Here is a 25627-nt window from a genome sequence, read left to right as displayed (position 1 = left end):
ACACTAATAGCTGTAAAATACTAGATTTTATATATGAGATAGTCTTTCAAGTATTTTCCCTTATGTTAATCTTCATAAATTTTCTGTGTGTGTGTGTGTGTGTGTGTGTGTGTGTGTGTGTGTGTGTGTGTGTGTGTGTGGTGTTAGGCATGTGTTGCTCACTGGCAGTTAATTTATGCTAATCATTTGTACATATTTTCAACAATTATCTACAAATTGTTGGGCCTCTGAACAATTTCTTCTAGAACTCAAATTCTAACTGGAGGGAAGAAAGAAAAATATTAAGATTGAAATGAATCTTTCAGGAGGATTGTAGCCTCATAAATGGTCACCTCAAAGTGTCAAAAATAATCATAATTTTCATTTTACCTTTGTAAATGTGTGCTATTTATTAGTTGGGTTGTACTCTGACAGTTTTCTTATAAATATTACAAAACGGATCTTCAATTCAACATGAAAAATATTTTTTGCTGAAAAATAGTTTTAATTCCAGTTACATGACATAACACAATAAAACATTCATTTCCAGCTTAAGAAAATTTTGATAATTTTTCTCTAACACCAGGGATAACATAATTATTTGTTCTGTTCTCATATCTGTTCCATATGTATCTTCTTAGGGGCTAAATTGATTGTCCTCAGAATAGTACATATTCTATTCAAGGAAAGAATGTTTTTTTAATCCGTAACTGAAAGAGTTAAATCTTTCCTTTCATGTCAAGCACCAGTCAGTTCAGCATAGAACTGCCTGCCTACAGGTATTCAGATCACATACCTATTTAAATATCATTGCCAAAACACATTTTATGTTTTATTACTGTTCATCCATCTTTCTTTAGCATTTGAGGTGTTTCATTAAAAAGCTGTATAACTTCAATTTGTTTTTATGCTCACCTTTACCAAAGTAAAAATAAATCACCAAATAACCCAAGTATATTACATGCATTTGTGAAATGGTACAAACCAATCATAGTTTTATGTTGTGCGCCATATCATCAATTATTCAGAGCATCAAATAGCATAATATTGACCCAAAAAGGTAATATGTTAGGGGGAATATGACAAAAACTCAATTACAAGAAAAAGTAGAAAAATTTAATTAAAATTATTAGCATTAAATTTACTTATATTGAATAGTCACAATTTGGGTTCCTTCCCCCCCCCCCCCCCATTCCTTAAGGAGAGGACATCTGAGAAAATTCACATCTTCAGCCCTCATTTCCTGAACTCATTCCTGCTGGACCTTATTGTGCACATCTGTGACTTCAACTACCACTCACATGCTGATGATTTCCCTGTCTGGACTTAGTAGTTTACATTTGTAACTATGTCTACAATTTCTCTGATATGCAACATAAAACACTCAAAGAGTTGATGGTTCTCCAATTTTACTAGTCTTCTGAAAGTCCATATTTCAGTGTCTACTATTAATGGAGTTACTCTGTTCTGGGATGTGTATTCTATTCGTGGTCCTCCTGTTCTTGAGTGCCCCATAAGTGGTCCATTGATTTCTCTGTGTCTCTCTTTGCCAGTTCAATTAGTGTAGATTCTTTGTACATTACAATGGGTCTCATCACGATGTTCTCCTACACGTAAATCATACTCTGTCATCTAATTCACTCCCCATTACTTTATCTGCCTCTTTATCCCGTCCCACTGGTCCTGTTTCTTTTCCCAAATAGCATCCCCTCTGCTTTTAAGTCATTTTTTTTTTTACACAGTCTGAAATCTACATGCTAGAAAAACACATGCTTTTTGATTTTTTTTTTTTTGGTGGGGGGAATCTTGTGTTACTTTATTAATTTGATGATCATCTTTTGTTGCCTTGTAAGCTTTCCTTCTCCTTTCCTCTTAAATTTGAGCACTCATCCTCTCTCCTAGACGTTTTCTTTAGTTATCTTCTCACAGTGGCTTGTTTCTGGTTTCAGTGCCCCCACATTACTTGATATTAACACTTAAAAAATAAAACTACTTATTTACTTATTTATATAGACAAGATCTTGTGTTGCCCATATTGGCTTCAAGCTCCCTATGTAGACAAATGTGATCTTGAACTTGTAAGCCTCCATCTTTGGAGTGCTGGAATTATAGTCATGCACCATTATCTTGATAGAGACCAAACCCAGGTTTAGCCAAGTAATTTTTCATCAACGTCTTGTCCTGCCAAGCCCCTGTATGGCTTGGGTCTTGTAATTGTGACTAGGGGTGAGAAGAAAAGACAAAAACGGATACACAGAAATCTTGGGATCTGATTACCTGGGCTTTCTGACAGAGAAGTTGTAGTTCCCTGGCAGCTGAATATATGACACACCATTGGATAGGGTTGAGGGTGTTATTGCAGACAACTAGACAAGCAATCAGGGTTTATGGTATACAACAAGATGAAGGAGACAAAAGCAGTCTCTGTGGGAAAGCAGTCTTCAGGCTGTAAACATCCCGGGATGGGGCGGGGGAGAAAAGCTACAGTGGACATATTCTGTACACAACTATCAAAATCCACACATGGACACAAGGAAGACTGCCATACCTCTGAACTTCATCCGGGGAAGGCTTTGCCACTCTCATGAGGCTGAGGCATTAGGGTCCTTGACATGGCTGTGCCCATGTTAACACCACAGTCACTCAGGTCTTCACTCACTCAGGACTTCCTCTGCTCTCTCTCTTTCTTACTTCTTATGCATTCAGAATGGATATTCAGGCATAGTCCAGGGGAAGTTTGCTGCAATGTTCAACACCAGACTATACAGATGGGAAGAAGGAAGATGACACTCTGCCCAGCAGAAACAAAGGGAATGATTTAGCAAGTTACAGGGATTGAAGTCTTGAACTCTTCAAGATGTTTTGTAATATCAGTAGGAAGGACCAATCTAGGATGTGCTAACAGAATTTGGCCTCATCCATGCTATCATCGCTGTGGGTCCAAACACCAGGATCCTCTGGTCACAGTCTACTCAGGTGGCTAGTCAGGCAGGCTTGCCACCTGCGCAGAGCTCCACCACCAGGAGCCTGTCACCTGAGCTTTGCTGGAATTTTGCCAATTGTAATATGATAGCAGTTAGACTGAAAGCAAAAACAGAAATATGCTTGCTTCCCTCAGTCATGTATCCACCCATTTTTAATTTGTTGATTTAGTTATTTATTTTCTCAGGTAGACATTCATTACTTCCTTCCCTGGAAACCAAGGGCATGCCTCCCAAACACAGACCAACTGCCAATGAAGCTGCAATGCCTCACCCTACCTCTGTGGTTTCTCAAAATATTAACTAAAACACCAACTATTTATCTGTCTTAGTTATTTTTCTAATGCTGTGAAGAGACAACATGACCAAGGCAACTTATAGAAGAAAGAGTTTATTGGGGACTTACAGTTCAGAGGGTGAGTCTATGACCATCATGGCAGGGAGCATGGCTGTAGGTAGGTAGGCAGGCATGGCACAGGAGCAGCTGTGGTGATATATTGCGTACCCAAATAACATTTGCCTGAAGATCAGAGGACAGAACAAGCCACTAAATTAAATATAGAAGACAGACAGTGGTGGCACACACCTTTAATCCTAGCATTCAGGAGGCAGAGATCTGTTTGGATCTCTGTGAGTTCAAAGCCATACTGGACTACATGAGATTGATCCAGTATAGGAGAGAAACAGTCGGGCCGTGGTGGCACACACCTTTAATCCCAATACTTGAGATCCATGCATTTGTTGGGAAGTCACATGCCTTTAATTCCAGCATTAAAAAGGAAGTGATGTGGTGGGTGGAGAAAGGTATATAAGGTGTAAGGAGACAGGAACTAATGCCTTTTCAGCTGAGTAAGATTTTTCAGCTAGAGGCTTATTGGCTGAGGTTTTTGGGGCTGAGGAGTCCAAGAGGTAAGATGTGGCTGTTCCTTTGTCTCTATGATCTTTCAGCATTTACCCCAATATCAGGCTCTGTTTTTTTTTTTTTTAATTAATAAAACCTTTTAACATTTGTGTTACAAGCAGCAGCTGAGAGCTGACATCCTGATCCATAAGCAGGAGACAGAGAGAGATATGTAGGGAATGGGCTTTTGAAACCTCAATGCCCACCCCCAGTGGCACACTTCCTCTAACAACATCACACTTACTAATCCTTCTCAAACATTTCCACCAACTGGGAACTAAGCATTCAAATATATGAGCCCACGGGGGCCATTCTCTTTCAAACCACCACAAAATCTATCTCCAGATTTTACTTATCTCCCAAATCCTAACACGTAACTGCCTATATCTAGAGTCTACCTGTCCCCTGTTTTACACCCTATGAATTGATATGTGTACCCCTCTACTCCTTTATTTGTTCTTTTACCCTTCTTTCTTTCCTTTTTGAATATTTAAATTATGCTTTTTATCTTCATCTTCATGGATGGCTTTTTTTTTTTAATATTACAAGTTTTCCTGTGGGATCTCCAAAGCTTGGAGATCTTTGACTTCTAATATTTTTAATAAGAAGAAATAAGCTATGGCATCAAATGGAAAGAAAATAATAAGCTGTCAAACCAAGAAGTATTAGTAATTAATAAAATTGAAGTATATACTTTGACTAGAAAGCAAAGGGAGGAATGGCTATAATAAAGTTGTACTCTTACGTCCTCAAGAATTGCATCCCCAGTTTAATAAACACCACATTTTAATATACTGTTCTATGATCAAGAGAAATTACAATAGAAAAGACCACCACTGGAAGTAAAAGCCTGTGTTCAGTCCTTATTCTATCAGTTGCTAGTGCTGGAGCCTCAGGTTCCATAGCTGTACTATAGAGGTAAAGATAAATAACTGAGATAATGCATGGAGAGTTTAGAGCAAAATCCGGTACAAAGGGAGATCATCAGAACACTGTCACCTACCTGCCTTAGGGGGCTACTTAGGTAATGGCATTCGATAAATAGCCTCACGAGTTTTGCAAACTGCACAAGGTCAGGCCCTAAATAAAATGTTTAAGATTTCCACTAATTGTCTACCTTGTCCAAAACAAAAGTCTTTAAATACATCAGTTTTAAGCTATATTTTTCGTTAGCATCGATCATCAGCTAGCAGGCAGGTCTTTGGTAAGGATCTTCTATTACTAAGGGGCCACTTAATGATTAACAAATAGAGAAGGCTCCCTAGAAGTAAAAGCCTTCTTTTTTTCTGATGGAGAACATCGTTAGATGCAGAAGGAAAGTCTGTCTTTGTGTATCTAACTACCAAATGGCATGGAAAACCCCAAACTGCTACTTGGCCACAGGACAGAGAAACTTAAAACTGGCTGCTTAATTTGTCCTGTGTTACTTCCCCTGAGATCTGCAACTTTCCGGCCAGAGTGGCCACTGCACCTTGTGTTGAACGTCTGTTTTGCATATTGCTTCGTCTGGGCTCAGGACAGAAGTTACAGAATGACAAAAACAACAACAGCAACAACAACAAAACTGTTAGGCAGTTTTGGAATTGAAAAATCTGCACAGATTATACAGGCTTCAGGTGCAGCTATGAGACGCCCACTTGAGGCCAGCAAAGAGAGCGGCTGTGTGGGGTGTGCCCTAGCTTGTGTCTGTGCCACAAGATAACACAGCTGGACACCTGGCCGGCTCTCAGATGTTTGTTGAATGTCTGTCCAACTGATACACCCTGTTTTGGGTCAATCCTCTCTCAACGTAGGAAACAGTTGAGCTGTGTTTATTCTGAATCAGAGTATCATTTTGCAAATATAAAATTTAACGTGCTCATGGGTTTGCAAGAAACAAAAATATATACCAGTTTAAAAGACACACACCCCTTCAACTTTTCTTTAATGCATGTGCTGTGTGTGACGCTTACAATGTGGACTTCTTGCAGTGTCCCACCGCAGCGGGGAAGGGCAAGATACTTCTTTCAAGTCTCTTGGTAAGAATACTTCGAGGTGAAGGGCAGGAACGCACTTTTCAGCACTGGAGTTTCACGAAGGGCATCAGGATTGGGTCCCAGCCACTCCCGGACCTCTGTCCCTCTCCTCTTACTAAAGGACTGCGTTCCCTGCCCCTATTCCAGCACCACCTCCACGGGAAGCCTGCAGGACGACCGCTGTTCGGTGACCGGGGGTCGTCCGGGCTCTGCACCTCCGGTTCCTAGCAAACTGCGCGCTCCGGGGCACCGGGCACACCCGGCTGGCCCAGGCGGTGGCGGCCGCGGCGGCGCGCGCACGCGCACTCCGCGGCCCCGCGGCCGCTCCTCGACATTCCATTCCACGTGTTGCTTTGGAGGCGCCACAGGTTCCTCACCTGCGCGGGCGGCGGGGGGTCGGCGGCGGCGGCGGGGCTGGGGGCGAGCGCGGGCTGGCGGACCAGAGGCTGGGCGAGCGGTCCCCGGGCGCCCCGAGCGCCCCCGCGCTAACTCCGCCTCTCGCCTCCCGCGGCTCCGCTCGCCCGCCCCGCGTCCTGGCCGCGGCAAACACTCGGGCGCCGAACTCGACGTGTCCGGAAAGCCCGGGCCACTTTCCCTTTCGTTCTGCGGCCGCCGCGCGCGGACCCAGGCTCCCGCGGACCCGCGGGGACAGCTTCGCTCGGCCAGGAGCCCAGGGGCCCCAGCTCGCACCATGCTCGACCCGTCTTCCAGCGAGGAGGAGTCGGACGAGGGGCTGGAGGAGGAGAGCCGCGAGGTGCTGGTGGCGCCGGGCGGCTCCCAGCGAGCGCCGCCGGCCGCGGCTCGGGAAGGGCGGCGGGACGCACCGGGGCGCTCCGGAGGCAGCGGCGGCGGAGCGGCTAGACCCGTGAGCCCGAGCCCCTCGGTGCTCAGCGAGGGACGAGATGAGCCCGAGCGGCAGCTGGACGAGGAGCAGGAGCGGCGCATCCGCCTGCAGCTCTACGTCTTCGTTGTGAGGTGCATCGCGTACCCCTTCAATGCCAAGCAGCCCACCGATATGGCCCGGAGGCAGCAGAAGGTGAGTGGCGGGACCGGGAGCCTCCTGCGGCCACTTCTCCCCCCCCCCCCCCCCCCGGGGTTTTCTCCTGGGGAGAGCTCTGGGGCACCTGCCTTCACCTTTCTGCGAGGGGCTGGACACTATTTTAGTCAATCTTTGAGGGGTGTCCTGGGCAGGTTGGAGCGCTTAGGTCTTTTACCTCAGCCGGAGCTGGTCAGAGCTGGCCTGAGCTGGCAGGATCCGTCAGCTTCACCTCACCATCCGCAAGACGTGGATGGAACAGCTGACCCCACTGTGCAGGCCCTGCAGTAATTGCACCTGGGCAGGTTAGGTTGGGACAGGGTTAGAATGCAACTCCCGACAACTTTAATTTGGGCTGCCGGTGGGGTGTGTGGAGCTGGGCTCTTCCCTTAGAATAGAGTGAGAGCGTGTAGCTAGGTAAAGCTGGTGGATCATGGACACTTTTCCATTACAGAGGAATCTCCACTCGGGCAAAGGACTAGACATGTTCTTTGGTGAATTAAAATCAAAGTTACATTTTTTTAAGTTTCCTGTGCTGCCAAACAGGGCATAGCACTCAAACACTGAGGAAGATACGCACCCAGAGTGACTATGGTAAGTCATTCCAGACCATGGCAGGCTTAATGAAGTCCAGTGGTGATGACAGATGGACTAGTGCAAATGCTTTGCTTATGGCTTCTTGTCCAAACATTTAAGGAAGCTCTGTCAGATGAAATGTCTACCATGATTAGTTTTAAAACAGGACCCTAGGAGTCTGATGTTCTGTACCATACAGGAAGGGAACAACTTAAATTGCCGTCGTTGGATAAATGTGTACACAAGAAACTGTCTAGGAAGCCTTCTAATGGAATGCTGATCCTGGAACGTTCTGAAGAAATCTGTAACAGTCCCCTTAGCTTGTGACATGGCGTGGGGACCCAGCGATACCAGAGCTTGCAGAAAGCATAACTACATGTACAGTCTTTTATTACTTTCCTGAAATAGTAACTGCAGCATGTAAGGTCTTCCTTTTAGAACCTTTTGAATATACTTTTACAATAAAACTGTAGTCCAGAGGAAGCAGTTTCCTATCACTTCCCATCATGCCCCGACTACAACCCTCCTATCCACATTTGTCCAATCTTTGGTTTTCATTGAAGTCTACTTGGCATGTTAAAAGCTGTGCGTAGTTACTGGATGCAGCTCATTGAGTTTGGGGATAGGTGGACAACTATGAATTTGCCCGAGATTAATAATACTATATTGCATATTTAAAATTTTCCAAGAGGATAGATCTTAAGTGTTCTTTCCAATTTTGAAAAATCAGAACCAAATGAGCTATTCTCGGACTGTCATTCTCTTGAGTGCATTCCTTTACTTGCTGAAGGCTAATCACAGAAGCCTTCAGATAGCCCAACACTCCAGGGAGTTCATAGAACGTTGTGTTGATAGAGATCTAACCAGCTCTAGGCAGTCTCCTATGGTGGAGAGAAGTAGGTCAGAGTAGCATTTTCTAGTACCAAGCCACTTGGCATGATAAGAGCTGCCATTCCCAGGTGAAGAGTGAATGCCTTGCAGAGTGTGGTGAACCTGCTTCTCCACTCCTACATGAGACCATATGTCCTCATGTGGTGCTTGTGTGGAGTCTGTATTATTTGTGTAGGTTCTGCAAGTGCCAACCTCCATAGTCATTCTTAAACTAAGCGTAGGTTTTATATTTATGTTATGGTAGGAGTCCATACAAAGCATATGAGCATCACCCAGTGTCTAGTTTCACCTTTCACATTACATTTAGCTTAGCTTTAGTGTGTTACTATGTACAAATTATTATCTGGTAAAAATCAAGAGGCAATTTGTATTTGGAATAGTTTCTCTTAGGCTTCTTTTGAGAAAAGTCATTTACTACTGGCTCATTTCTACTGTGAATACTTGTTGCAGTTTGTTAAGGAAGGGTACTCTCCCTTGGTTGTTCAAATAATGCAGCTCTCTTGGCTCTTCCTGTTTAAATAGAATGTTTCTCTAGCAATTATTTGAATTGGCAAACAGGTGTACTCACACAATGCTACTGAGGAAACTGTTGATGTAATGTTACTCAGACATTACCAAAATAAACCCAACTTCATGAAAGGAGAAAAGCACTGCGTATATTCTATGCAAAATTATTTGGAATGGTTAGACTTTTTGTTTTTGTTTTTAAATATTGAGAACCTTAGGCATAATCAGATGAACTTTAGTGATTTATATTTTAAATAGGGAGATCCTGTAACAACTGAACATTTATCTAATTCAGAAGGACCTCCACTTTCTTTTTTTTCTTTTCTTTTTTTTAAGACATGCTGCTTGCTTAAGGGAGCTGGAACAATTCTTGGCAGTCAGGTTTCCTCCTAGGAAAAAATAAAATGGGAATTTAACTGTGTTCATGTGAATTTGATGCACAAGCCAACAATTAATGCCAAAACTTACTTTAAGTCTTGAATTATACAGTTGGGTTTTATAAAAGAAGTAACATGATGATTGCACAGTCACTAATCCATTGTATATTTTATTCTGTATCTTCCTATTCAGACAGGCAATAAAATGTTTTTTTACTGCTCACTCACTTCTCCCAACTTTGAGAACTAAGAGTATCAGAAATTGAGGTCTGAAGGGGTTCTCATTCTGTAACTGAAGAAAATTAATCACAGAGATGAGAACCTTACCCTGGAGGCCACGACAGATTTGTAGTCAAAACCTCTCACTGGTAGGGCTCTTTGGCTTTGATGAACCAGAGCTGAGCCACAGGGTTTGTTTGGTTTTCGCCCTGTTTTTACTAGGCTGAAATGTCCAACAGAACCAGTAAGAGGTTGGGTCTATGAACTATTTGAGAATATTAAATAGTAGTAAACTCAGCTCAGTGAAAATACACATGCTGTGGTTTTGACTGGCACGCTTCAACACAGAGGAGTAACAGTCAGTGCTTTTCAGGCCCTACCATGACTACTGGTGCTTTTATAGAAAATCCTGGGAGTAGATTTGGGTTAACTTCTGTGCCAGAGCACTGTACCAGGTGGTCCCACTGCCTCAGTGGACATATGCAGGGCTACATGCATGATAGGCATGTGTGGTGACAAACAGCCACTGGAATATGGTTTCAGCAGTAAACACTGCTTGACACCCCCTCGTCTTTATTGCCCTGATTGTATTTGATCCATTGTAGAACTACCAATAATCACGACCAGTGGGTAATTATAGATGATTGAAGGAGAGATCAATGTTATATAACTAGACAAACAGTAAACAAAGCAAACAAAACAAAAAAATCCTCAAGCAAATCAGTTATGTGTAATAAAGTCTTTACCTGTCAGATGTGTAGCAAATGTTGAGAACCTACAGGGAAAGGTAACACATGGGGTCCTTAGAGGTTAAAAACTGGGGGAACTAAGACAAGCACGCGTTGGCGAGCACAGAAGTCTATTCACAGGTGTGTTTCCACTGTAAGTCTATTCATTACTGCTTACCATGAACACGATTTAAAGAGCTGATAGTTTGGATTCAGCAGGAAATGGAAGTTTGTACTCAGCCATTTCTCTGTTATTTTTGTTTTTATTATTGACTATAACATGTTGAGAAAACAGCCAACTCTTGTTTGAATTAGAAATAAAAAAAGGGGGATTTAAAGGATGAAAGTTTTACCCAGTAACTTTTTGCATGGTTCCTATGCCTATGCTCATGCGTTTCTGTTTGCATTGCCGTTGAAATGATGTACAGTGCCTTTTAAGAAATAAGCCTTTTCATACACTCATTTCTCATCATTTTGTGTAATCCTTGATAGTTCAAAGTTGGAGAAATATGTATAAATAAGCTGCAGAAATTTCTTAGATAAAACTGATTTGCAGGACTGCATTGTGGGAATACAATATTGTGTGAGATAATATGCAATGGATATTTGCTTTTCTTTCATTTGAATTTTGTAGTTTAGGGAAAATATCCATAATCTGATAATCCAGAAACCTAAATGCTCAGAAATCTTAAACTTTTTTAGTGTCTACAAGTAGATCCTTTCATATCTTGTTTCATTTGACAAGTTATAGTTAAATATTTGAAAAGGTTGTCAGCAATTGCTATTGGGCTATGTATACAAGGTGAGCAGAAAACATGAATACATTTTATGCTTGAGTCCCATCCCCAAGATACAATGTAATATGTATGCAAATTTTCCAAAATCCCAAACCTGAAGCACTTTGAGTTCTATGCTCTTCAGATAGGTATATTCAACATATGCAAAAATGACCACTTTTATCTCCTTTAGAAACAGTTGTCCTTTCTGTAATTTATTTATTTATTTTTAGTCCTCTGATAACAGGCCCAGGAAAGTCAGCTTTGTTGGAAATGAATAATAGGTTTCAAGTGCTGAGAGGGCATCTTTCTTTTGCTTGGCACCATGTTGCCTGCGTGATGTGTTGCCTTACTTTTGGGGTTTGAGGTGCAACTGTGGCCTGATACTATAGATATGTATATTGTATACTTTGCATATATAGTGCATGGCATATAGAATCTGGTAAATGTTAGATATGTGCAAGTCTCAGATTTAGTTTATGCCTCAAAGAATTAGTGAGATCTAGACTGGAGGAAAGATACTCTAAAAGGAAAGTATAAAGATCTTCTAGTTTTCTGTGGCACTTGAACCCTTAAACATCTTTTGAGACCTATAGGTGTCCTTCTGAAGACATCTCTGAAAATGGATATCTCTATTGACACAGAACCAATGACTTCAAAGAAATCTTCTCAATGCCATTATCAAGCCTGAGGGACAAGAAAGTAGCAGTGAACCCCGGCAATCTGACTTGCTCTTTTGCCTGTAGTTTCCAGTAGACCCGGTACTGTTCTGAAAGATCCTGCATCATTGAGCCTTTGTGCTCATTTGGCGTTAGTACAGTGTGGGGCAAATACCAAAGGAATGGGTTACACTGTGTGCTGCTTTTAATAAGAGGGAATACCTTGTCCTCTAGGGAGCCAGTTGGAAACCACACATTAAAGAAAAACCACAGGCTGGACTTGAAATGGTATCGCAGAGAAAAATGCTTATTGCTTTCGCTGATTCATCTAACCCTCCACAGGGTGTCTGGGTGCCCCAGCAGCAGCACTTAATTTGGTAGAATGAGTTGTGCTAATGAGAACTGAAATGGATTAAGTGATATCAGAGTCCCTTTCTTTCAAAAATGTAGTCACCCTTTATTTTGATATTTGAAGACTGCTTGTAAAGTGAAATAAAGTATGGTGATTGCATTTTACCTCTTCTGTTTCTTTTTGTTTGTTTAAGAGCTTCATTTATTTGTACTCTCAGAAAATAAACAGCCAAGTTTTACTATAAGGTCATTAAAGTATTTCAAAAGGAAATTGAGAGAGCTGGACCCTCTGGATGGCTCAGCAAGTAAAGACACCTGTCACTACGCCTGACAACCTGAGTTAAATCCCTGGGACACATGTGGAGAAGTGACTCTTGCAGGTTGTCCTTGGATCTCTACACATGTACCTTGGCATGTGTGCACATATGTGTGCATATCTCCACTCCACCCAAACTAAATAAGTAAAAATGAAATTTAAAAGTTGAGGAAGATGACTCCCAGGTTATGAAATATGGAAATTCTGAAAGGAAAAATCACACTTTGAGGCAGGCCCCTCGAATTCTTGTACATGTTTTATATGAATTACAATTGATTGAGACTTTTTTCCCCAGTGGGAAATATTAAGATAGCATACTCACATGGTATTGTAATTATAAGGGAAAGACCTCATGATTGCAAATCATAGGCACATTGATGGCACGGGTGATACATTCTTTAGCGTGAAGACCAGTCAAGTATCAAATGGCGGAGTTGTCCAAAATCATTAACGTTTTTCTTATAGCCACTATATATTGGTTAAAAATTTATATATTATCTCCTTAAGGAAAATCTATAATTCTCATCTTTGGCTGCATATTATAATCACCTGGAGAGCTTTAAGAAAAATCCTATTATCCAGGTGATACTGCAGACTAATTAAATTAGTCTCAGGGGTTGTGAAGGTAGTCGTCTTTAGGCTTCCCGAGTGAATTCAATGTGCAGCCATGGTTGAGAACTACTGTTCTAAAGAGAGCTACAGAAAAAAAAAATGGCTTATTTTTACCTAGGCAAGGTGAAAGTATTTGTAATAAATAAGAGTACTGGGTGAAAGTGGGTATTCTGTATTAAGTAAAAGGTAACACCAACTAAAAGAATAACTAAATAATATGGAATTCTTTGAGCTGGTACGATGGGAAAGACAGTGCATTAGTTTAGACTTTTAAAGTCTTCAAATAGATTATATTGTGGATGATAAATTGTATTACAGAACCATAGGTAGATCACTAGCAACAGCATAAAATAAATACTGGGAATTGAGAGGTGGGAAGTAAGCTTAAGTGTTGTTTTCCTTTCCAAATGACATTGTAAAGAAGATTGTCATGAAATCTCAATGATGGAGTTGATACCAAGCAATGCCTTAAAAAAAAGAAAAAAAGTAAATTTCATAGAAATCTTCTATAAAAGAATGTAATGGATTTCAGTCATGCATGTATGTTTGTCAAAACAGTTGTACCTAGCTATGACACCAGTGACAACCCTAAGGGTGAAGTAGTGGCATGCATACCTTGGTGGTAACCAACAGCTCTTTAATTGGACTTAAGCCTGCTCAAAAAAGAGGGATACCATACCTGGTATTGGAAACCTTGTTAACTACTCAGTACTAGTGAGTCATGGTTATTGGAGAAGACTCTACTACCACTAGTTTACTAACCAGACTAAGCCTTCAATACAGTCTATTAACATTTGTCCGTATACCCACAGATAAGAGTAGTCGTCACTCCTCATCAAGGAACCTTCTTTTTGCAACAGGTGGAGACCACTACAGAAAACCACAACCAATCAAAATGCAGGGTTGTGGGCCTAGTCCCAGTGGAAATATCTACAAAATATTCCTGCACCTAAGGCTCAGGGAACATGAGAGGGAGAGGGGCGGAAAGACTGTAAGAGCCAAATAACTATGGAGTTTGTTGTGAGATTGTGTCTCCCAGTAATACCAGAAGCTACATCCAGCAGGTAAAGACACTTGCTACATGAAGTCTCACCAGCATGACTGCCTAAAAATGAGTTGAACAAGAACGTGTATCAATGCACATGCCAAAGTGGATGGTAAAAAGCCTAAGTGCCCCCAGTTCTATGTGACAGGAAAGCTGGGGGTGGGAGCTGGGGGTCTAGAGCCAAGGGGTTAGTCCTGGAAACATACAAACAAGTAACATTATGTGTATTGATCAGGTTATATTTAGGAATATATATGTATATAAATTATATGTGCAATAAAAACAATTAGTAAAAAAGAGGCCATTAATTTGAAGGCAAGTGGGAGGTATATATGGGAGAGTTTTGAGAGAGGAAAGGAAAAAATATTGTAATTATATTAGAATCTCAAAAATAAAAAAATGAGACAAAATTTACCTATCTTCTATACTTAAAGTAGTATATTATAGAAGATATTCTTAAGTAATTATTATTAAATACCATTAGAACCATTTAAAGAAAGATGTAAGAGTGAATAGCTTCTGACTTACTAAGTGGGCATTAATCAAAAGTCCCTATTTTTCTTTGAGTGTATTAGTTGGGTAACCATTGGTTTGTGTTTGGGAAAACTTATGCTGTAAAGCATCAGAAGGGGCTGAAGTGGGCAGCTCTTGGTGAACCTGCTGCTTGATATGCCTAAGGCTCTTGCTTCAGTTCCCAGCACAGAGAGAGAGAGAGAGAGAGAGAGAGAGAGAGAGAGAGAGAGAGAGAGAGAGAGGAGAGAGAGAGAGAGAGAGAGGAAGGAAAGGAAGAACATCATCATCATCATCATCATCATCATCAACAACAACAGAAGCAAAAGGGATCACAATCATTTACTTTGCTTATATAAATGTTGTCACAAAGCTTTGTAAACTCTTTGGTTTAAATGTGTTTTCATTATGTAACCATCAAGTTGATGATGAATTTCTACAAAAGAAATGTTACTGGGTAAAAGGTCTGAATGACTTAAAGGCTGTGTTGGTCAGTCATATCATATTGCTGAGAAGAAATTTAATCTAGTTCTTTCTGATTGCTTGTGAGGATGACTCTCCACCCCCTGTGGTCTAATACTCTTTCCCATTTTTTTCTACTGAGATTTTGGTTTTGCCTGCTAGTTAAGACATGCACTGGAGATGGCATTCCTCTGTGTGGGATGTTCATATCATTTGCCTTTCACTTTGTTTTTAGGTAGATTTTCATTGATATTTTCCTTAATAGTTCGTTCCTCATAGCTCAGTTACCCATGGAAATAAAAGTTGGAGGTAAGTTGAATTTACTTTTTTTTTCCAAAAAATATTTATCCAGTCGCTACAGCCTTAATTTTATTAAGCCCTCCTTTGACTACTAAAATCTTAAGGACTGACTAATCATATTAATTGTTTTATTAATTTTTTTGGATTTATTCAGTTCTTATAATATAAGTTTTACATTATCTAGTGTTCTAAGGACACCATAACATACAAAACAAATGGAAATCCTCTCTTGGGTTAATGATTAAAAAATTATATATAATTTATGTATTTCTCTTTCCATGTTAATTATTTCAATGTAATAATCTAGTTTTTCCTGTTCACAGTGCCCTATAATTTTGATTAAAGGTTAACTATGTATTCTAATTTCTGATAGTGTTTTTACTTCTTTCGTGTCTAAAGTTCCTGGCCTTCAACATTCTGCCCCTTCTCTCTTCTTCTCTAGTTGGCATTCATTCACTGCATACACACATTTCATCTCAGTGGGTCCTGGCTACTTTTTTTGTTTGTGTCACTAAATGAGATGCTGGGTGTAGCATATTCAGCATAGTGCCAACTAGTTGTGTATACTCATTTGCAGTGCTGTCATTTTAAGCTCAGTCTAATCAAGCCTACTTGAAAACAATATTTGTCCTATATTCAGTCTCCTAGGAGCTCAGCCTACTTCTCCATTTTCCCCAATCCTCCTGTTTTCGTAATCTTTTGAAATTTTGATTTACGGAGCCCTTGTATTTATAATGATGTTTTTTTTTGAGTTTTTAATACTTTGTTGCTATTATTGTAGCCTATAATTCTCCATTATTTATTTATCTAATTATGGAGAAATGGGGAGCTCTTTAATTTTTTATGCTGTAACTGGTCATATTGATTGTACATATTGACGGCACACCATTGATTCCTTTAATATTGATCTTTCTGGGTTTCTGTCTGGCAGGGCCAAGTGGTGCTGATGGGGGTGCCTTCACCCTCTGCAGTAGCTGGCCCTCTTCCGTTTTCCATCTTGCTGGCTAGAGCGATAGGACTAGTTACCAACCTGCTTTCGATGGCTTTACTGGGGAGTGCTTTATGTATTTTACCAGTGTTTATATTGCTGGCGAAATTTTAGGATAGATACTGTTCATTCTTTAAATAATTATCCCTTCATTTTTATTACATTAATAAGATAAAACATCCAAAATTGATATTGAATGTTATAAAATTTATTTTTTCATATACCTGGAGATTCTTGATTCCTTCTGTTTGGATCATGTGTGCCAGATTGCTTGATTTTATGTGAAGTCAAATCTACAATTTCTGCGTAATTTCTACCTGTATATGATTTGATTTTGAGTTTGGTATACTTTTATTTTTTGGCCTTTACACTTAATGTTCTTAAGAGAAAGGTCTATCTTTTTCTGTTTTCCAGTCCTCCTCATAGGTTTGGGAGAAACAGTGATGTGAAGTGAGAAACATTTCACTGTCTGTGTGCTCTCAAGCACTGTCTGTTAGGGTGCAAATGCGCTAATATTTGGATTTGAGAGAATTAATCATTGCGTTATCCACATTCAGAACCCGTTTTAGATTTTTGTCTTTCTTTTTAGCTAATTAGAATTTTTCTCTGTTCCAGATTCAAATATGGTAATTGCCCATTTTCTTAAAATTGGCCATTTCTAGAATTTCCACGTATGCTGTCGTAGAGCTGAACTTGTTTTTCACTTGCTCTCTTTCCTCCTCCTTCTCTTCTGACGGGATCTCACTAGCCGTGGCTAACTCTGACATTCAGGCTGGCCTTGAGCTCACAGAGATTGACCTGCTCTTCATCCAGTGCTGGTTGGGGAGGGTTAAAAATGTGCATTACCAGATGGGCTTTATTTATTATTTTTACATTTATTTTTATGGCTGTGGGAATTTTGTCTGCATAAGACAGAAAAGGGCATTGGATCCCCTGGGAATGGAGTTACAGACTGTTGTAAGCTGCCATGTTTGTGCTGGGAATTGAACCTGAGTCCTCTGTAACAGTAACCGATGCTCTTAACCCCGAGCCATCTCTCCAGCCCCTACCTTTTTCACACTTGTTATAGTCCATGCTTCTCCCTTTAAAATGTTCCTTGACTGGTGGAGATGTCCCTGTTGGGAAAGTGCTTGCCACATAAGCATGAGGATCCTTGGCATCCATGTAAAAGCTGGATGCGGTAGGTGATGGCACCCACTCATAATTCCATTGCTGCAGAGGTACAGTCAGGAAGTTCAGTGGAATTTCTATTCTCATTCTAGCCAAATGGCTAAGTTCAAGGTTTAAAGAAAGACCCTGTCTCAAGAAATAAGGCAGGGACACTTGACATCAGCTGTAGCCTCTACATGTTGCCACACACATACATACATGTACATGAACTTGTACATAGCACATACATACACACAATCAAAATAAACATTGATGAAGGGTTTGAGAGTGATTAGACTTTTCATAGCCCAGTTGTCTATGATCCAGGGACCTAGGATGTTAGATGATGATAATCATCAATGACCCAATGACAGGTCTGGGACAGTGAATCTGGACTCTTGTGGCAGTATGCAAAGCAAAAGTAAGCATTATTAAGTGTTATAGAGACACGAATAGTTGAGAAAAAAGATAAATTAAGAAAAATAAGAGAAATCTGGAGAATGAGAGAAGTATCCAATAGAAGAAAATGCCTTTCAACTCCATTATCTAGGGTTTTTATAGGGCCATGGTAGAAACTGGACAAAAACTGAAATAGTCTCTATTGATATTGGTTAATTCCTTGAGCTCTCATTTTCTGAGCCATTGGAAGACTGTATGCATGTCCTCTGGTCCCACTAGCCAAGTGGTTGTGTGGGTAGTTGAAATTTTACCTCTGTCCATCTCTGACTCTAGCTTTGTTAGTTATTGACCTTAACTGTCTTCCAAGGGTTAATCACATGGTCAGTGTTATTACCCTCTAGCCTTGCAGCTGTCTTGAATTCTGTTCATTGAAGTTTCTTTGTTTTCACATTTATGTAATTAGCTTTGTCATAACAGTTAACTCAGCCACAGCCACAAAGATGTAGTTGTAGTCTTCCTTGTTTACCATAGTTAGCTTCTTGTCTGTGGGATGGTCTGAAGTGGTCTCCAGAGCAGGAGTTTTTTGTTGGAAGCCATCCTTACATGTAGTATAGTCTGTTATAATCAGAAGCCTTAGAAGCAATAGCATAAGAAAGGACAAAAGTAGTTGGTGGGGAGAGGAGACAACCTGCCTGCTGTCCCTCCTGTTCTCAGTCTGGTTTGGTTATATAATGTCTAATTGTAAGTCCTGTTCTTTATCTTCATTGGTGTTCCAGACCTTGCCATGGTAACCCTTGATCTCTTTAACCTCAGCCTCTGTTCTCACTGTGATGTATTGAGCAACTTACAGTTTTTATTGTGGCCCCTTTCCCTTTGCTACCCACAGAGAGCTGGTTCCTATGTCAAAAACGTTCTATTCTGTAGTTTCTGTTCTTGTTTCTCATAGTTTTGTTGATGTTGTTGCTCTTTTTTTGTTTGTTTATTTGGTTTTTGGTAGGGACTGAAGGAAGGTGAGATACAAGAGTATGATTCTTTCCCTGGACTTTTTTTTTTCTACTTTGTAATTAGATAACAAAAACAAAGCTATGAATTTGCCTCTTTGTTAGATCCTTTGTTCGTTGCTGTTTCAAGATACCTGAATTAAATTAAGCTTAAGGAAAAGCTTATCTTGGCTTGCAATTTAAGAAATATATTGGTGGGGTGGGGATGGGGGTGGGTTGGGGGGCATAGCAATAAGGAGCATGAGATTGCTAGTCACAGCGTGTCTACAGCCATGAAAGAGATATCAGAGAGGAAGTGGGCTAGACTAAGACCTAAAGCCCACCTCCAGTGATGCTCTTCCACACCAGCTGGGGACCATGTGTTTAAACACATGAATCTGGAATACATTTCACTTTCAAACCACAGCAACCCCTATGTATAGTCTTGAATCAATCTACATGTTACATTACAAAGCTTATTTTAAATTTAAATATTTAATCTTATTTCAGATCTTTTTCTTTTCCTTGAACTAGATAGTCAGAGGGATAAATTCCCCATTGCCATGGCTGAAGAAATTTTATTTTCTTTTTGTAATAGATTTTTAATGTTATGTTGGAAAGAGAATGTGATTATCTGAGCAATTAGCATTGCTGTGTATAGATAGCTTTAAGTTACCTTCATATAACAGTATATAATTGGTGTGTGTGTGTGTGTGTGTGTGTGTATGTGTGTGTGTGTCTGTAAGTGTGCATGAACATGTATGTGGAGGCCAGAGATAAACATAGGGCGGCCTTGCTCTCCACCTTACTTTTTGAGACAGGGTCTCTTCACTGAACCTGGCACTCTCCCATTTATCTAGACTGACTGGGCAGTGAGTCCTGTGAATCTGCCTATCCCTGTCTCTACCACCTTTGCTCCCCCACCCAAACTCTATGGCCCTAGCATTACTGGGGTTAGCAACACCTGCCAGAACACTTAACTTTTTTATGTGGGATTTGGGAATCTGAACTCAGGACCTTATGTTTGCACAGCAAGTACTTTATCCACTGAGTCAAGTCTCCACAAGCTTTCTATGCATAATGTGTGTGTGTGTGTGTGTGTGTGTGTGTGTGTGTGTGTGTGTGTGTGTGCATTGTTGTGTGGGATTATGCGTGTCTTTGTGTGCTGGTGTGCATACATGTATTCCAGGACAACATTAGCTATCACACACACACACACACACACACACACACACACACACACACACTGTCAGGAGTCCAACAAGAACCCAGCTACACAACCATAATATTTGTGAAGAGGACCTAGCATGTTGTTTTTTGAGACATTGTCTTTTATTGGCTTGAGGCTTGTGAGTGCACTGTGTTGGTTGGCCAATTCAACCCAGGGATCTGCCTGTTTTGCTAGTTCAAGCCACTATGCCTGCCTACATCTCCAGTTTTGTTTAAGGTTATAGAGTTAGTGAATATTCCTTTGAAATTGGGTTATAACTTTATCAGGGATTCTGTCCTCCAAACTGTTACTGTTTTAAATACACACACACATACACACACACACACACACACAAGAGAGAGAGGGGGGGTATGAAGAGAGAGAGTGTGTTTCTGTATCAACTTGGAATTGTTTTATATGGAAGGTGGGTTAAAAAAAAAAAAAAAAGACATCCTGCTACCAAAAAACCTATATTCTTACTGATTCAATTTTAGGGAAACAGATTCAAAATTTTATTTAAAGACATAAGTCTTAATTTGGGTCTCTGAAAAAAAAAAAAAGGACTAAATCTCAAAGTTCTGCTCCAGTTAAAAAGGTTTTTAAAATGCTGAATATTGTGGGAAAGAATTCCAAATGCGACAAGGCAGCTATAGCCTACAATATGTTAGCCCTTGTTTTCTTTCTTTTTTTTTTTGGTTTTTCGAGACAGGGTTTCTCTGTGTAGCTTTGCGCCTCTCCTGGAACTCACTTGGTAGCCCAGGCTGGCCTCGAACTCACAGAGATCCGCCTGGCTCTGCCTCCCGAGTGCTGGGATTAAAGGCGTGCGCCACCACCGCCCGGCTGGAGAGATGGCTCAGAGGTTAAGAGCACTGACTGTCCTTCTAAAGGTTCTGAGTTCAATTCCTAGCCCTTGTTTTCTTAATCAGCAGGACTGCATTGTTCTGGACTGGAAAGGAGGAGGAAGATTAAGATAAAAGCCCATAGTCTCTTATCTTTGGTTCACTAAGTCTAGGCTCCCTTTACATGTTTTGTGTAAAGAGTTTCTGTTGAAACCTTTTTAAGAGTCAGAAGAACAAGGAGTTTGCCGTGTGACTGTGTCTCCAAGACTTTCAGAAGCTACACCCATAAAGTCTCTGAGCTGAATGAGGACAATAGACATGCTCAGGTGGATGGTGAAAGCCTACAAGGCCTCAACCTTACACAAAAGCTACAGGCAATTAAGGAATGCTGAGAAGAGTGTGAGAAATAGACTTCCACAGGGAAGAGCATACCAATTTGTTATCTGATACCAAATGATCAGCCCTGAAAAACATACATACAAGTAGCATTATACAGACCAAGAAGGTTGTATTTAAGAATACACACACACACACACACACACACACACACATATATATATATATATATATATATATATATATTTCTCTCCCTTGAACACTAAAAAATTGACTTCTTGAGATCTACTCATTTGAAGGACCATAAACTCAACAACTCACCAACTATCTCTCTGTCATTTCATAAGTATCTCTCTCTCTCTCTCTCTCTCTCTCTCTCTCTATATATATATATATATATATATATATATATATAGATAGATAGATAGATAGATAGATAGATAGACAGATAGACAGACAGACAGACTGGTAGATAACAACAATTAGTGAAAAAACAGGCCATGTATTTGAAAGGGAGCAAGCAGGGGTATATAGGAGGTTCTGGAGGGAGGAAAGCAATGGGGGAAATGATATAATGTTTCATAATCTCAAAAAATAAAAGAACTTTAAGAAGATTCTTCTTAAGAAATTAGCTTCCTATTTATTTAAAGATGAGATCATTGTTTTAGAACAATATACTTATGAAATGACAGAGAGATAGTTTCAAGTATTTAAGTAATTATGTGAAATTAAAGTTATGTATCTCAAGTGTTTGACACCAGAAGAATTCCCATAAACGTCTTATATCAAATCTTAGAATCCTATGATTCAAACTTGATTTTTTTGCCTTCATTTTTAATGTTCCTCATCTATTAAAGAGAGAAGTAATATTAGATATGCAAATTATTATTATAAGAAGCTAATGCCCAGTTGGTGAGTTGCTAAGTTTATGGTCCTTCAAATAAGTAGATCTCAAGAAGTCAATTGTTTAGTGTTCAAGGGAGAGGTTTGGGTACAAGAGTTAAAGAGAGTTGTCATGTTTTTGGTATTGGCAGTAGGGACTGAGGTGAGATAGCCTGAGGAAAGATAGCCTAGCAAGGACAACATTTTAAGAACCAGCCTTAAATGTTTTTGGGATTTAGAATAAACTATGAGTCTGAGATGATGAAGGAAATTGAAAAAAGAATAGCCAAGTACAGAAGAAGAAAATTAAGATATTCTGTGTCATAGAAAAGAAAGATCTGTTTGAAAGAGGAAGCTAAAAGCAGAGCCAGGTGCTGTGGAGAAATCAGGTGAGCTAGGCATTGAAAATAGTAATTGGATTTATGCATGTGAATATGACCCTATCAATATTGACCCAAGCAACTCAATTTAGTTTTCATAAATAACCCACTCTTTCATATGCTGACATTCCTAAATGGTGTATTTTACACACTGATTCAGCCTTTCTTAATTAAGTTGGTGAACAGCTTGAGGTTTCATTTGGAAGTTCTGCCACCTAATAGTGAAGTTTTGGCTTTGTAAAGAATTCTTTTGGAGGGGAGCTACATAAATATAACTGTGTATACCTACATGTGTATTTTTTGTTTTGTTTTATACTAGTGAATTAAAAAATAGCGATATCATAGATTTCAAATGTGTGTGGCTTAATCCATGAAGATCATCAAGTATCCTGGCAAGAGTAAATCTTTGATGTTAATGTAAAGTCATTAAGTTTAGCTGTTTTCTTTTCAGTTGTGAATTTAAAAAGCAAACATAGATTATATGTTATGCAAATGTTCTAATATATGGCAACCTGAGTGAACCATGTTGTAATATATTTTAGTTCAGTAGGATGCTGTGAAGATTATATGAAATGATTTCTGGAAAGCATAGAGTTTCAGTACCTGGCATAGAGCAAACCCTTAAAGAGTTTCCTCTTTAAAATTTTATCATAGGTTACACATTCAAGAAGAAAACATCAATTGCATATGTGTGTGCATGTCCAACGGCCAGAGGTTGATGTTAGGGGCCTTTCTCAATTGTTTTTCACCTCACATAGTAAGGCAGGGTCTCTCACTTAAACTTAGTGCTCACTGATAACAGCTAGTCTAATATCCCAGCTTGTCTCTGCTTCAGAGCATTGGAGTTACAGATGTATTAACAAATGCTGCTGGCATTTATGTGGGCTCTGGATATCTGAACCCTAGTCCTCATCTTGTATGGCAAGTGATTTGCCCACAGAGTCATCTCCACATCCCCAAGACACTTTGATTTCAATAAAAATTATCTAAGCAATATTTGAACAACTATTCTATGGTAAGTATCATATCAGGTACTGTTTTATAGATGTGGACAAGCTAGGTTCTTGGTAGCTGATCTTCTATTACAGGTAATGAAGAATTAACATACACACATGCATGCATATTAACGAGATAGTAATGTGAGAGGGTTTGCCACCAGTTACTATGTGGAGTGGGATGGGCAGGAAGAGCCTCATGGGAGAGCAAGTAGCTGCTGAACAGGACTTGAATTAAGTGAAAACTTGGGCTACTCAGAGAAGGTGAGGAGAGTAGCTAAGATTGTACTAAAAGCAAGTACAAAATGTCTTGTGGTAAAATAAATATGTTTTTCGTGTGAAAAACTGCAGAGAGATCCAGGAGGACCAGAGTGGGATGTGTGGTTGTGGCAAATGATTGGGATTTAAGTGCAATGCCGAACTCTTGGATGGTTTTTGACAGGGACTAGGAAATGACCTGTTCAGATTCTAAACTTGTATACTCTGAGAATGGACAGTGCTATTGCATGGATTAATTTGGGGCTAGAGCTAGGCACGTATGTCATGGACATGAAATTTAAGTTACCCTGTTTCTAGTTGGTAAGAATACAAGTAGGTAAACTAGTTTTATTTAAATAGAGCAGGAGTCAAGAAGAGATACAGAATATCTCAGAGTATTTATTAAATATTATGTAAGTTCATAAATTCTATGAGTGATGGGACAAAATTGTGCTATTATCTTTGCTAAAAATCTTATACACACATATATATGCTTAGAAATCTGAGCCTTACAAAACAGAAAACACAGCCCCCTCTCCCACTCCTTCCACTTTAAGGCTTAACAAGTAATTTATCTCCCTTCCTTCCCTCTGCCCGCCCCCCAGTTGTGTGTGTTTATGTGTTTACATATGTGCATTGAAGTCAGATCAACCTTGGCTATTGTTCCTCAGCGGCCATCTGTCTGTCTGGCTGTTGGGATAAGGATCTCTCATTGGTCTGGAGCTTGATGACTTAGCTAGGCTGGCTGGCTACCAAGCCTGATTCTCCTATCTCTACCTCCCCAATGCTAGGATTATAAATGTATGTACGTGCCCCTGGCTTTTTTTTTTTTTTTTTTTTTTTTTTTTTGGTTTTTCGAGACAGGGTTTCTCTGTGTAGCTTTGCGCCTTTCCTGGAACTCACTTGGTAGTCCAGGCTGGCCTCGAACTCACAAAGATCCGCCTGGCTCTGCCTCCCGAGTGCTGGGATTAAAGGCGTGCGCCACCACCGCCCGGCTGCCCCTGGCTTTTTAACATGGGTTCTGGAAACTAAATTCAGGTCTTCATAGATGCAAGGCAAGCGCTTTACTAATGACTATTTTCCCAGCCCATGTTTCTCAGTTCTTCTAGAAAACGCTTCAGAAATCTAAAGAGGCTGCTTCTTGTTTCCGTTATTTCCTGTAGAGCGATCATGGTGAGGCTTTAGCCTGCTGATACAAACATCTGGCTCCCCTTTCTTCTTTTTAGAATATTGCCTATATTTTTGGTTTTTGCTAGTGGATTTCTAAAAGTTCAGCACCTTCTTATGAGCACTATAATTTTAGTTGGATGAATGGCTGTTTGACGGGAGGCTGTATTTTCCATCTTCTTTCTCCTTCCCTTCAGTGCCATGAGACCAAGCACGATTGTAGAAGATATGAAAACACAACTCAGAGAACACAACATGGCTTTATTCTTTTTCCCACATAAAAATGGCACCTCCTGATTACCAGTATCAATAAGAAGGCAATATGTAATGTTGACAGAATTCAGAAGTTAAATTGGAGACTACTGAGATATCTCGTAAGAAAGATTACCATCCCAAAGATGAATTCATCATGATCTCATATTTGTTCCTATTCTTGGAAATAGGAAGAAGAAGAAAGGAGGAGGAGGGCCAGGAAGGAAGAGAGCGGAAGAGGGGAGAGGAGAAGGAAGAGTAGGGGGAGGAGCAGGGGGAAAAGGAGACCATAACAACAAAGATGACAGTGAAGATGATGACTACTAAGTTTGTGAAAATGGGGTAGTAAGGAGAGTGATATATACTGGTATTCCTTTTCAGAATGACATTTCCATCCTGGTGTCTCCTCTTCCTGCTGCTTGCCATATCTGACTTAATGTAATAGGAGTTTGAAGGACCATGATTGATGGCTCCTTTTTGGGGGGGTGGGGGTGAGAGTTCCTGTGTTGGCTAATTTTATGTCAACTTCAGTCATCAGAGAGGAGGGAGCC

General features: G+C 40.2%; 1 protein-coding gene and 1 long non-coding RNA gene across 6 annotated transcripts in view; one reads left to right on the top strand and one right to left on the bottom strand.

Annotated features, from left to right (window-relative positions):
- Positions 1–1162: 1162 nt before the first annotated feature.
- Positions 1163–6182, bottom strand: LOC128099942 (uncharacterized). Its single transcript, XR_008214611.1, has 2 exons — positions 3367–6182; positions 1163–2770 (listed from the first exon to the last, which is right to left on the bottom strand). It is a non-coding gene; the product is annotated as an uncharacterized LOC128099942 (long non-coding RNA).
- A 104-nt stretch (positions 6183–6286) lies between these two features.
- The window catches only part of Cadps2 (calcium dependent secretion activator 2), a 542094-nt gene continuing 522753 nt past the window's right edge, over positions 6287–25627 (top strand). For 4 of the 5 annotated variants that reach the window (XM_052722147.1, XM_052722145.1, XM_052722146.1 and 1 more), the window contains exon 1: positions 6289–6912. In XM_052722147.1, coding sequence (XP_052578107.1) covers positions 6568–6912 — 345 coding nt within the window. In that variant the 5' untranslated portion in view covers positions 6289–6567. Of the gene's footprint in view, positions 6913–25627 lie in introns of all 5 variants that reach the window. The other variant, XM_052722148.1, reaches the window with a different exon arrangement.

This window comes from Peromyscus californicus, unplaced genomic scaffold, assembly GCF_007827085.1.
Source record: "Peromyscus californicus insignis strain IS unplaced genomic scaffold, ASM782708v3 Scaffold_6__1_contigs__length_162567912, whole genome shotgun sequence".
In the NCBI taxonomy this organism is placed as follows: Eukaryota; Metazoa; Chordata; class Mammalia; order Rodentia; family Cricetidae; genus Peromyscus; species Peromyscus californicus.
The sequence above is the reverse complement of the archived record's forward strand: the minus strand, read 5'-3'. Positions and strand labels throughout refer to the sequence as shown.